This window comes from Vipera berus (genome assembly GCF_964194415.1).
Source record: "Vipera berus genome assembly, chromosome: 2".
Lineage (NCBI taxonomy): Eukaryota > Metazoa > Chordata > Lepidosauria > Squamata > Viperidae > Vipera > Vipera berus.
This window is the reverse complement of record NC_138203.1, coordinates 205,666,650-205,679,480: the sequence shown is the minus strand read 5'-3', so window position 1 is coordinate 205,679,480 and position 12,831 is coordinate 205,666,650. Positions and strand designations below refer to the sequence as shown.

Here is a 12,831-nt window from a genome sequence, read left to right as displayed (position 1 = left end):
GATGAGAAACTAATTAAGAAAATGTATAATTTTTTATTAATTTTAGAGATGGAAAGTGAACAAACTAAAGAGACAATGACAAGGTGGGCGAAAAACTTTGGTCATAATATAGAATTAGAAAAATGGCAAAATTATGGGAGAGAAATTATAAATTGACAATGTCAACTGCGTATAAAGAAAATTTATATAAAATGTTTTATAGATGGCACTTGCCACCAGCAAGATTAGCAAAAATGTTTTAAAATGTGTCAGATAAATGTTGGAAATGTAAACATAATTCAGGTACATACTATTATATCTGGTGGACATGTGATAAAGTAAAGGTCTTTTGGGGGAAAAATACATGCTTGGTTAGAAAAAATATTAGGAGAACACGTAGTATTTAATCCTGAATTTTTTTTGTTAGGTATAATATCAGAAAAGATTAATAAGCAAAATTTATATTTGGTTCTACATATTATAACGGCAGCAAGAATAACCTATGCGCGATGTTGGAAGAATGAACGAATACCATCAGAGGAAGAAGTAATTAAAAAAATACTGGAATGCGCTGAGATGGACAGACTGACTATGAGGCTAAAAGACAAAGAAGAAACAGAATATTACCAAAGCTGGAATTTATTCTACAAATGGTTAGAGGAAAGAACCAAAGAGTAGGACTTGATTATGTATTAGCATTTTATGAACCCAGGTCACATGCTGATTGAAAAATTAACATATGTATGTAGAGGGGAAAAAACAATAAAAAGCTTACTATGGGGGGGGGAAGAAACTGTTGTAGCACCACCAAAGAAATCTGTTCTGCTTTGACAGCACAAGGGATCAGCATTTTTTATAAAGCAATTCAAAAGTGTCATCGTTACATGGTTACATGAAATACTGTATATATGTCCATTTTTAATATGGAATATATGATCTAATTTTCACTAAACATTAACAAAAGATACCCCAAAATATAAAAAGATGACATGAAAAGCAAGCTGCACTAACTCATAGGAATATTCATGTTAGATTTTTACTTTCAATTTCCTGACTTCAACGGGTCTTTTGTATTGCCAAAATTAGAGGTAGAGCCACCTCTTGTGTACTAGGTAACATTATCAGTTGTAGCTTGGTCAGATAAAATATTTTTCTTTGCTACAAAAATTGAAGGTTTGCTCTTTTAGTAATGTTCAAAGCTAGGGAATTCTGATATATGAATAACAGGTTTTGTTTTTTTCACTTCCAACTAGCCATGTTGTAAATAGCAGTACAGGTAGTCCTCATTTAGTAATTGCCTTGTTTAGTGACTGTTCACAATTACAACAGTGATGAAAAAAGTTTCTAGACATTCACAGGTCTAGAAAGAAACAAAAAAAGCAAAAGATTGTAAGCACAAATGCAGTTTCATTTTAAAAAATGCTTTGCTGAATGACTGATTTGCTAGTCGCAATTGTGATTGCCAAACGAAGACTACCTGTAAAGGCCGGAAAAGTATTATAAAAATACATTTTCATTCTTAAATCAATCACAACACAGAAAGCTTCAAAGCATCACTGATTAGTCATTAATCTTTTTGTTTTTTTACAGCCTTTCTGAATGATTTTTCCCTCCCAAAATAGGGTATATGAAATGAGTCGGTCCAATCTACTACTAGATTAACACACTTACATGACATTTCTAATAACTCCTTTCGCAGTTCTAACAGCACAGCAACCCCAATGTTGTCTTTTGTCATGACTCTGTTCAGCATTGCTTCAGATCCTTCGGAGTTTGCCATGGCCAATTGGTTAAATTCAACAGTATGTTTTTGAACCAAGGTGAACCTTAAAAGAACATAGCAGAAACAAAGTATAAATTTCGTTTTTTGAAATTTATACCTGACGCATCTTATTTACTCAAGAACAGGCTTTTTAAAATATAGAAACGATACGGTGGAATGTGTCTATGTAATACAGATAATGCAATGAAGTGATAGTTAAATGTATTTAATATAGACAGAGCAATGAAATGATAGCTTATGCAATATATAAGTAAAGATCACTCAGGCTAAATTTCTGATTAGGCAAAAAAAAAAAGAGCGATTCATTGGCAGAATGAAACAAATAACCAGGTTATATGAACTGAGATGTCAGCACTTGGCTGCTAGCATTCATTTTCAATCTACAGAAATTTTCAAAGGAGTTTTATGCCAATGTATGCTGCAAATAGCCTATATATAAGGAAGTGTAGGGTTCTGCTCAAATTCAGTAAAGTTAATAAAGTAAAACAAAAAACAAGTAATGTAGTGGAAAACCAGTTCCATATTGTGGCCAATAAAACAACTTGGATATTTCAAGTACTATGAGATCATTAGGAGTTGAAGAATACACTGCTTTACTTATTCCTACTAAAAGACAACCAAACTAAATTGTAGTCTAATCCAAACTAAAAAATGCTACGTTTACACAATTGCTTTAGTTAATTGCAACAGCTGATGTATATATAGTCTTCTTTAAAAATAGAAACACTTCATTTTGCAAATAATGTTATCTTGCCTTCATTGAGAACCAAGTAAATTTTAAAATGTTACAGAATTATTTTAGTGAATCCCTGAATATAATACTTAATGAATGCCAATGCTTCAGTGCTGTACAATGCAGTAGGCTGAATATATTAATTCATTTAAAATTTACTATTTAGAGTTTCATAACCAAGATAATTTAGTGATTTGGAAATTTATTAGCTTAGCTATTATACCAAAAGTTCTTTTTATAATCTGTTGCATTTTGCCAAAAGAAATAGCATTTAAATATAAAGAATATTTCATACAGCTTATTTATTAAGATTTATAGGCTGCCTTTTGATCAGGAACTTAAAGTAGCAAACACGTTTCCTTGCATCATTTTTCCAACAATCACAACCTTCCAGGATAGATTGGACCCAAAGAATCTCCAGGGCTAAGGATGGTCTTCACCGGATCTTCCAGATCCTGATTTGATATATTTTAAACAGTACAGGTGGTCCTCGACTTACAACAGTTCATTTAGTGACCACTCAAAGTTACAATGGCACTGAAAATGTGACTTATGACCATTTTTCACACTTGATTGTGACATGATCAAAATTGAGCTACTTGGCAACTGGCATGTATTTATGATGGTTGCAGTGTCTGGAAATCATGTGATCTATTATGATTATGATTATGACCTTCTGACAAACAAAGTCAATGGGGAAAAATTCACTTAACAATCATTTCACTAACTTCACAACTGCAGCAATTCACTTGAACAACTCTGGCAAGAAAGGTCGTCAAATGGGGCAACATTCACTTAACAAATGTCTCACTTAGCAACAGAAATGTTGGGCTCAATTGTGGTCGTAAGTCAAGGACCACCCGTAAACATTGGGTTTTTATTAAAATTGACAGAAAATAAAAACCGTAACATCATAAACTTTATGTCTCATATTGTACATGTAGAGTGATGTTGACAGTGAAAGGGAAGACAACTGCTCAAGATTGGCTGGCGAGCTTACAGTAGAGAGTTTTTATATTTATTTATTTGTGTGTTTGTTTGTATCCCACCTTTATTATTTTTACAAATAATTCAAAGCGGCAAAAAAGATGCCTCAATTCATGTAACTCAAAGTTTCCACCCTACACCAGTACTCTTACGGTGCAACTTCAACACAGGTATCTAAAATGAGTATTAACATTCTTTCAGCTACAAATACACATTCATGTCAAACACAAAGAAAACAAAAAAACTGCTTTCAAACAGTATACTAAACAATTCTAAACTTCTGAAGCCATATGAAAAAAATCAATACTGACTCTTCAATAGCAATCAAATCTCCTTTCTATTAGGAAAATAATGCTGAGGAAACTGGTGTGCAAAATATCTGACGCCAACAGTTTCAAGCGCCAAACTCATTAAAATATGAAATGCTGCATCCTGAATGGAAAACAGGCTGTTTTGTATAGCTCTGAAGTATTTTGAGCTCAAATTCTGTTCTCTTGTTTGCAACATTCCCCAAACACTTGAAACTGCCCATCTCATACAACAAACAGGTATTTCATAACCTTGCGAGGGCTACTTTGCACACAACATGGGCATTTCAGATTTGAGGCAATTCAGTTTGAAATGTATTTCAGATTCTTACTTTAAAATCCACAGCCTCTTTTCTTCAGATCTCATTAATGAACAGTTCTGCTGTTAATGGCTGGGGTATTACAAGATTCTTACATCAATAACTTATAAAAAGAACTTTCAATGCAAAGTAATTAAAGCTAAAGAAATAGCTTTTGTTGCAAGAGAACAACTGACTTTGTTACACAACTTAATGCATGTGAGCCAGGGAAAAAGCATTTGCTTACTTTTCTGTCTTAAAAAATATTGCACAACCATCAACATGCTTTCTTTCTTGTTCAGACATTGTTCTAGCTCTGGATTTTGGACTAAAGAATCCATTGTACCCACGTTCTTTCAATTCTGCTAGGAAAAAACTGTAGTACTGCTCAGTTTCAACCTCCTAAAATATAAGAAAGCAGATAATTAGTTGAATACAAGATATAGTGTAATAATGTGTAATTATTACAGAGATTTGTACATCACCCAATCCAAGTTAGTTTACAACGTAATAATGAAAACATAACATTCAAAAATCCCTGAGACCCACAAAACCAAGAAAAATCACATTAACTGCAAACTGTTGACTGAAAACAGGCAAAACATTAAAATATACCTGCCTCCCAAAAGGCAGTCCAATACCAATATGAATGGCTTTGTGAAAGCAAGCTGTTCTATAAACCTGGGAATGCCATGATCAAAGACCACTTGTCAAGTACAGGAAATCGGGAATCCAGGCAGTTCAAATGGTTTATTGTAAACTAATGCTCTCTACAAGAATCTGAACTATTAACAGTCAAAGCAAATTGGTGGTAGGTAAGAGTCAATGGAATTCAAGGTGGACTCAAGACTGATGACATGCTTGACTTCTCCCACGGGCTCAATCTGGTCACCTCCTACATCGCCTCTTTATCTCCTGTAGAGACTATAAGCATGTATTCCTGGATGAATAGACAGAATGGTCTGATTCTTGCCAGAATAAATGGTTGTGAAAATACATGAAAACTGAATCATGAAGGATTTTATAGGCTGAAGACTAAAGTATGAATTGGAACTGGAAGTCTACTAGTAAACACTGAAGTTATGGAAACATCAGATGTTATAGTCCTAAAGTTACTAGATTTCACCAACTGCTGTTTTCAGCCAACTGCAGGTGCTGAATTCTCTTCAAACAGAGCCATTGTAATAGTCTAAATATAACATTATAACTTAACCTAAGCTTCAGTAACTCAGAAACTACCACAGAAGCGCCAGCCAAAGCTGGGCAAAGGCTCCCATGACCATGGCCTCCTTATTTGCTACTCAAGCAGAAGTTGAGAGTTTAGGAAATCCCTCAAGTCACAGGCCTGTTCCTCCAGATCTAGACAGATTACCCACAGTATCCAACAGATTCACTTATTTGAGGGTGGGGGTTTCTTTTTGTCCCATTCAGTCTCTAGACACCAAGTCTGAACTCCACTCCATCTCCAACTTGGGATGGTGATGCATACTGATGACTTCTCATCCAAATGGCTGACCATACCTATTCATTTTATGTAGATGTTTCAGATAGGTGAAAAAGCTGATTCCTATATTACCCCACAACACAGCAACTGTGACTGGATTATTCCTTCTCCACGATCACTGATTAGAATCACCCGCTAAGGAAAGTATGGAACTAGTAATTCAAAGCAGCATAGAGATAGGGCGATAGGCAGATGAAGGGTGGTTAGATAGAAACCGATTGCCAGAAAAAGCCAGTCAAGCCAGTTTCCTTTACATAGCCCTACTACCAGTTTAATTCATTTGCTGAGCCATCATGCTTCTTTATTTCAAGTAGATGATGTGATTCCATTTCCTCTTGTCTTTGTAAACTGTGTAATGTTGTTGGGCCTTACCTAGCTCAGATTCTAAATCAGCTGACTCAACTTACACTGTCTCCCCAGGTATACTGTCTTTAGTTAGTTACTGTGATGCAGGTTGAGGCTCAGTCAGGTCAAACTTCAGTTTCTGAATTTGAAGTTTCGGACTAATCCTCAACACTATCTTTGCTTCTAAGCCTATTTCTACAATGGGGGTGGGGGGGGTGTTTGGGATTCAGGAAATACTATAGGTGAAACTAACAGGGTGCATGTACTTTGTCTGCATGTTCCCAGGACTGCTCCTCAGGCCCATATCCTTTTCAGTCAATGAGATACAGGAGCTTTCTCCCGTATTCTCATACTCTGGCTCATTCTAGACCATGACAAGAGGTGAAGCGCACATGATCCATATCAGGAATGCAGCAGCAACTAGCAAGGATTTATTGAATACTATGTGAACGTTCAGGTACGAACAGAGCTTTGAACAGCAGGGTATTCAATTGACCATGGGCAAAATGGGAAAAGCTCCCATTGTACTGTCAGATTCTTGGAGGAGTGTTCTGAAATCTGATGATAACCAGACCAACTGAAAGAGCGGGACCAAGTTGTGTCAAGTCAGCAAAATTTTTGCATATTTCCTTGTTTGATCCTTAAGCACCTGATGCACCCCTTGAACTTCCAGTTGTGTAGATTCGAAGGGTGGCTCTAATGCTTTAAAATAGGCAAACGATAAAAAAGTTTAGCCAGTTTGGAAAATAAGGTGTTATTCATGTGGATGTATGTTACGTTTACATTGGTAGCCCATAGAATTTTTTGTTGTTAATAGCAAAGTAGTCTAGCCTTTTTACCATATACTGGATTTGGGGCTAGTGTCCCAGAAAAAGGGTTGACTTAAGAACTAGTATGCAAAAATCTGGCCAGGAACAAGCAGTTTTTCCAGTCTTCTCGGACTGAAAGAGTGACCTAAAGTTACCCCGATCATGCCCGAGGCAGAATCCGGTGCCTTTAACCATTATAGCAAACTGGCTTTCATGTGAATGGGGTTTCATGTTCCAAAATAAAATGTCTGTGCAATGCATAAAGCTAGGGAAAGTGGTTTAGGAAGTTGAGCTAATCTGTTACCAAGCCTGAGGAAGGTTTAAAATGTACCATTTTAGGAAAAAGGTCAACACTTTTGTCCAACATCTTAGGCCAGGGGTCGGCAACCTGAAAAAGCAAAAGAGCCACTGGAAACCGGTTCCATCACACATAAAAAAAGTGGGAGCTGCGCGCGTGCATCCACGCACGTGCATGCGCATAAAAAACATTTTGCGCATGCGCAAAACATTGTTTTTTGCGCATGCGCGGATACACGCACATGGTTCCACTTTTTTTTATGTGGACGCACCTGCACGCCAGCAGCGACGGGTCTCCGTGGTGACAGGCGCTGGGTTGTGGTGCCTTCAGCCCGGGCGCCGCTGGAGCCACCCCCGGGACCTCCAAACTGCCGCCCGAACACCCGTTTGGAGACCTGCTGGTGCCGGTTTAGAAAGCTGCTGCGGGCCACGGCAGCTTTTTATACCGGCACCAGCAGGTCTCCAAACCGCACCTCCGCCCGAACACCAGCAGGTCTCCAAACGGGTGTTCAGGCGGAGGTGCGCGCGCACCTCCACCCGAACACCCATTTGGAGACCTGCTGGTGCTGGTTTAGAAAGCTGCTGCGGGCCGCGGCAGCTTTCCAAACCGGCACCAGCAGGTCTCCAAACAGGTACCGCCGCTGCCCGTTCCGAGAGGTGCGTGCGCAGCTCTCCAAACCTTTGGAGTGGTGTGCGTGCACCTCCTCCCATTCGGAGTGGTGCGCGCGCACCTCCACCTGTTCCGAGAGGTGCGTGCACAGCTCTCCAAACCTTTGGAGTGGTGCGCGCGCACCTCCTCCCGTTCAGAGTGGTGCACGCGCACCTCCGCCCATTCGGAGAGGTGCGCGCGCACCGGGTGACTGGGAGCTGCAGGAGACGGCTCAAAGAGCTGCATGCGGCTACGGAGCCGCGGGTTGCCGACCCATGTCTTAGGCTTTGATAAGTCAATCATGAAGACCAGATACACTTTTCCAGAGGCTAGGTAGCATAGGTACTAGAAATAAAAGCCTTGTGCATTTCCTGGGTTGGTCTCTGGCAACAGCTAGCAGCACTTCTGAACAGCTTGTAAGTATTGAAAGTTACAGTGATCAGTTAGTTCCTACTTCAACAGGATTTTGAGCTTCTTCCAGTAAATGCCTCCAAGTGTCAAAGGCTATCTACATAGCTAAGAGTTTCTTATCCCACACACTATTTTTGATAAATTTAATTTTATTTAGTTATAGGCACAGGGAAGCAAGGTTTCTATTTTTACTGCAGCTCATAGCCGATTAACCTTTGGAGTCCTTGGAGCTCTCTCAGCTTGGTTGTTGGCTTGCAAATGTTTGTTTTTATTATTATTATTATTAGTTTTCCAATATTACAATAGTATCTTTAAAAAGCAACGTGGTGTCTGGGTTACAATAGTTCCATTTCAGACAAATACATATTATTACAGATCTCCAAATTGTTGTAACCAATACTTCCTCTCTCTTTTTTCCTTTAATACATACTATCTAAATTAACATACTTCTCATTGCTATCCATCAGTCATTTAATAGTTTTCTTATATTTGTCAATACTTTGGTATATTTTATATTTTAACATTCCATCTTTAAAACATCAAACACCTTATATATTTTTGTAGCTTTAATTTTACATTGATATTAAAATTAAATGTTTAAAATTTCTCATTTTCATATTGCTAAATAACCTCCTTTCCCTTTACACAATTTTCTCCAATACCTAGTAATGTAATACACTTCTTATTTATCTCATTTCCATATCAATATTAGTAGTACAATATTTGAATAGTAGTCATTAGAATAACAATTGCAAGGAGGAGAAAGAGGACAATATAATATTCTTGTTTCTCATTTATAGTTTCCACATCATCTGAGTTAGCTCGGGAGTTCATGGCTTCCATGACGGCCATGGACCTGACACAAGTAATTTATGGACCGACTCATGTGGGAGGCCACACCCTTGACATGGTTTTCTTATCTGGACGTTGGTTAGATGATCTTGGTGGGGGCTCCCCAATTGTTATGCCCCTGCCATGGACCGATCATCATCTCCTGCGGCTGGTCTTCCGTTTTGCTACTCCCCGCCGGGGGTGTGTGGAGCCAATTAGATGGTATCGCCCCAGGAGCTTAATGGACCCTGATAGGTTCCAGGCAGCGCTGGGGTCCCCACCTGCCTCCGTTGCTCACAACTCGGCGGATGCCTTAGTGGAAGCCTGGGAAAGGGCAGCCACTGAGGCACTTGACCAAGTTGTACCCTTGCGGCCCCTGACCCGGTGCAGATCCCAGTGAGCTCCATGGTTTTCCATGGAGCTTCGGGAGATGAAGCGTCAGAGACAGGGCCTAGAGAGCTGTTGGAGATCCAGCCGATCCGAATCCGACCGATTGCGACTAAGAACCTATATTAGGTCTTATCTCGCAGCGATAAGGGCGGCGAGGTCTAATCACTTCGCTACCCTTATCGCGTCCGGAGATAACCGCCCGGCCGCCCTGTTTAGGGTGACCCACTCCCTCCTTAATCAGGAGGTGAGGGAGGAACCCTTGCAGGGTCGTGCCGAGGAGTTTAGTCAACATCTGTCGGACAAAATTGCTCGGATTTGGACCGGTCTGGACTCTGACTGGGCAGAGTCTGACGATCAGGATGCGGGCGGTCTTGTCGATATTATCTGGGAGGAGTTTGATTCTGTGACTCCGGAGGAAGTGGACAGGATTATGGGGAGATTGAGCTCCACCACATGTTTATTGGACCCGTGCCCCTCCTGGCTGGTTTATGCGGCTCAGGAGGGGACACGAGGCTGGTTCCAGGCGGTTATATCTGCCTCTTTGAGTGAGGGTAGTTTCCCCGCCGTCTTGAAGGAGGCGGTGGTGAGACCTCTCCTCAAGAAGCCTGCCTTGGACCCAGCTGTGTTAAATAACTTTCGTCCGGTCTCCAACCTTCACTTTCTTGCGAAGGTTGTTGAGTGTGTGGTGGCGCATCAGCTCCCTCTGGTCCTGGATGAAGCGGATTATCTAGACCCGTACCAATCGGGTTTCAGGCCCGGGTACAGCACGGAGACGGCATTGGTCGCTCTGGTGATCTCTGGAGGGCCCGGGACAGGGGACATTCCTCTGTCCTAGTCCTATTAGACCTCTCAGCGGCGTTCGATACCATCGACCATGGTATCCTGCTGCGGCGTCTCAGGGGATTGGGAGTGGGAGGCACAGTTTTTCAGTGGTTCTCCTCCTATCTCCTGGGACGCTCGCAGTCGGTGTTGGCAGGGGGGCAGAGGTCGACCGCGAGGCCTCTCGCTTGTGGAGTTCCTCAGGGGTCAGTCCTCTCGCCTCTCCTGTTCAACATCTACATGAAACCGCTGGGTGAGATCATTCGTGGTTTTGGAGTTGGGTATCATCAGTACGCTGATGATACCCAACTTTTTATTTCGACCCCAAACCACCCCAGTGATGCCCTCGACGTGATGTCCCGTTGCCTGGAAGCGGTTCGGGTCTGGATGGGGAGGAACAGACTTCAACTCAACCCCGACAAGACTGAGTGGCTGTGCATACCGGCATCCCGGGATATTCAGAATATCCCATCTCTTTCTATGGGGGGTGAGCTATTACCCCCCGTAGATAGGGCTCGCAACTTGGGAGTCCTCCTAGATTCACGGCTTACTTTGGAAGATCACATAGTGGCCGTGACTAGGGGGGCCTTCGCCCAGGTTCGCCTGGTGCGCCAGTTGCGGCCCTATCTAGACCGGGATGCCCTGCGTACGGTCACTCATGCGCTCGTGACCTCTCGTTTAGACTACTGCAACGCTCTCTACATGGGGCTGCCCTTGAAGACCACTCGGAGGCTCCAACTGGTACAGAATGCAGCCGCGAGAGTCGTGTTGGGAGTCTCCCGATACTCCCATGTTACACCTCTACTCCGTGAGCTGCATTGGCTCCCAGTTGTCTTCCGAGTGAGATTCAAGGTACTGGTAATGGTGTTTAAGGCCCTACATGGCATGGGTCCGGAGTACCTTAGGGAGCACCTGCTGCTGGCATCAACTTCCCTCCGCCCTGTGCGTTCCCACAGAGAGGGCCTCCTCAGGGTGCCACCGATCAGAGAATGTCGATTGGTGGCCCCCAGGGGGAGGTCCTTCTCTGTGGGCGCCCCGGAGCTATGGAATCAGTTGCCGGTTGAGCTCCGGATGGCGCCCGACCTCCACTCCTTCCGACGCGATCTGAAAACGCATTTGTTTGGCCTGATGGGGGGTGGGTTGGGTTTTTTATTGTTCTTAATATTTGTATTTATTGTTTTTTACCTCAGGCATTATGTTTAATTCTTTTTAACTTTTGTATTTTTTGTATTTTATACATCTGCCCTGTTCACCGCCCTGAGTCCTTCGGGAGAAGGGCGGTATATAAATAAAATTAAATAAATAAAATTAAATAAATAAATAAAAATATTAAAAATTAACCAAAATTTCTTCCGTTTCAACATTTAACACATCCTCTCATGTCACTATATCCAAGTATATTAGTTACATTCTATCATTTTTAACATATATACATCTTAATCCATATCATTTAAGGAACTCAACATTTCAATGTTAGTATTCATATATCTGTGTTTTATTTTTATTTTAATTAGTATTTTTATTTACTCATCAAAACAATCTCTCGTACTCCAAGTACAATCCTGTCTATTTTGGTATTATCTATTTCAGGCCTCTTAAGAATGTCCATATTTCTTCAATCTTATTCTTGCTTTCTTCCTTTGCCATGTCATTTTTCGCTTCTTTGCCTCAGGGTCATCAAAGCATTCTTGTGTTGTTATATCATATTGAAGTGGCCCTCCAGTCTCCACTTTTGAAGGATTGAGGAGTCTGTTAACAGCACCAAATCTTCTCATTATTTTCGCCTCTTGATATAATTGTCCTGGTATGAATAAGACTTTTTTCCACCTGTTTTCCATTATAATCTTCAAAAGTCTGTATTTGTTGAATATTTAATTCTTCTGCCAATGTATTTGATTGTTCAATTTCTTCTGTTCTGTCCCAATAAAATATTAGTTGTAGTCACAGTTTGAGTTTGTTTCTTTGAGATGCTTTCTAGTTCTTTTCCAAAAGCTCTTATTTCATCACCAGCTGAAGAAGGAACTGATAAATTTGGTAAGATATTTCCCACATAGCATAGATTTGTTTTTGAAACTCTTCCATAGTGAAGTTTCACATCTGGTGTTCAAGGTTAATCTTATCTTGTTTTTCTTAAACATTTTCTTGATTTTTTTAAAGAGAAAGTCAGATTGCAATTTCAGGTTTAGCCACTGGGTGTCCCCCAAGTACTTTGAAAATTCTTTTCTTTTAATCCATTTCTTTTTTCAACTGGGAAGGTACTTAGCAGCTTATTTAGGTGAAAAGAAGAAGATTAAGGTATAAGAGAGGAATCTTACCCCTGTCTCTTCCATGCTGCTTTAATGTTGCCTGATGGTAAGTTTGACTTTGGCTGTCTGAAGCCTAGTAACTGGCCATATTACTATGGCCAGTCTTTCGTCCGCCAGTACGAAGGGAATGCAGGCACCAACAGGGGGGGTGCAGCTCCCCCATGTTTCTGCAAAAGCCCCTTCTATCTGGTCGCCCCTCCAAGGCGACTCTTCGGCCCTTTTAGGACCCCCCAGCAATGCGAAACTGGACGTGGAAGATGAGAGCCGTCCTCCAGATGTCTATGTCGGCTGACTTGGCAAACCGGAAGCCTGCTTGCAAATGTTTCATTACCTATCTAGGTAACACCATCAGTTCTTAGTGACGTTACCTAGTTGGGTAAA

At 41.0% G+C, this 12,831-nt stretch overlaps 1 protein-coding gene across 2 annotated transcripts in view; it reads right to left on the bottom strand.

Moving 5' to 3' along the window:
• Positions 1-12,831, bottom strand: part of CNOT6 (CCR4-NOT transcription complex subunit 6) — a 65,894-nt gene that overhangs the window by 18,158 nt on the left and 34,905 nt on the right. For both annotated transcript variants that reach the window (XM_081317684.1, XM_081317685.1), the window contains exons 8-9: positions 4,337-4,491; positions 1,651-1,805 (exon numbers count right to left, since the gene is read on the bottom strand). In XM_081317684.1, coding sequence (XP_081173810.1) covers positions 1,651-1,805; positions 4,337-4,491 — 310 coding nt within the window. The remainder of the gene's footprint in view (positions 1-1,650; positions 1,806-4,336; positions 4,492-12,831) is intronic.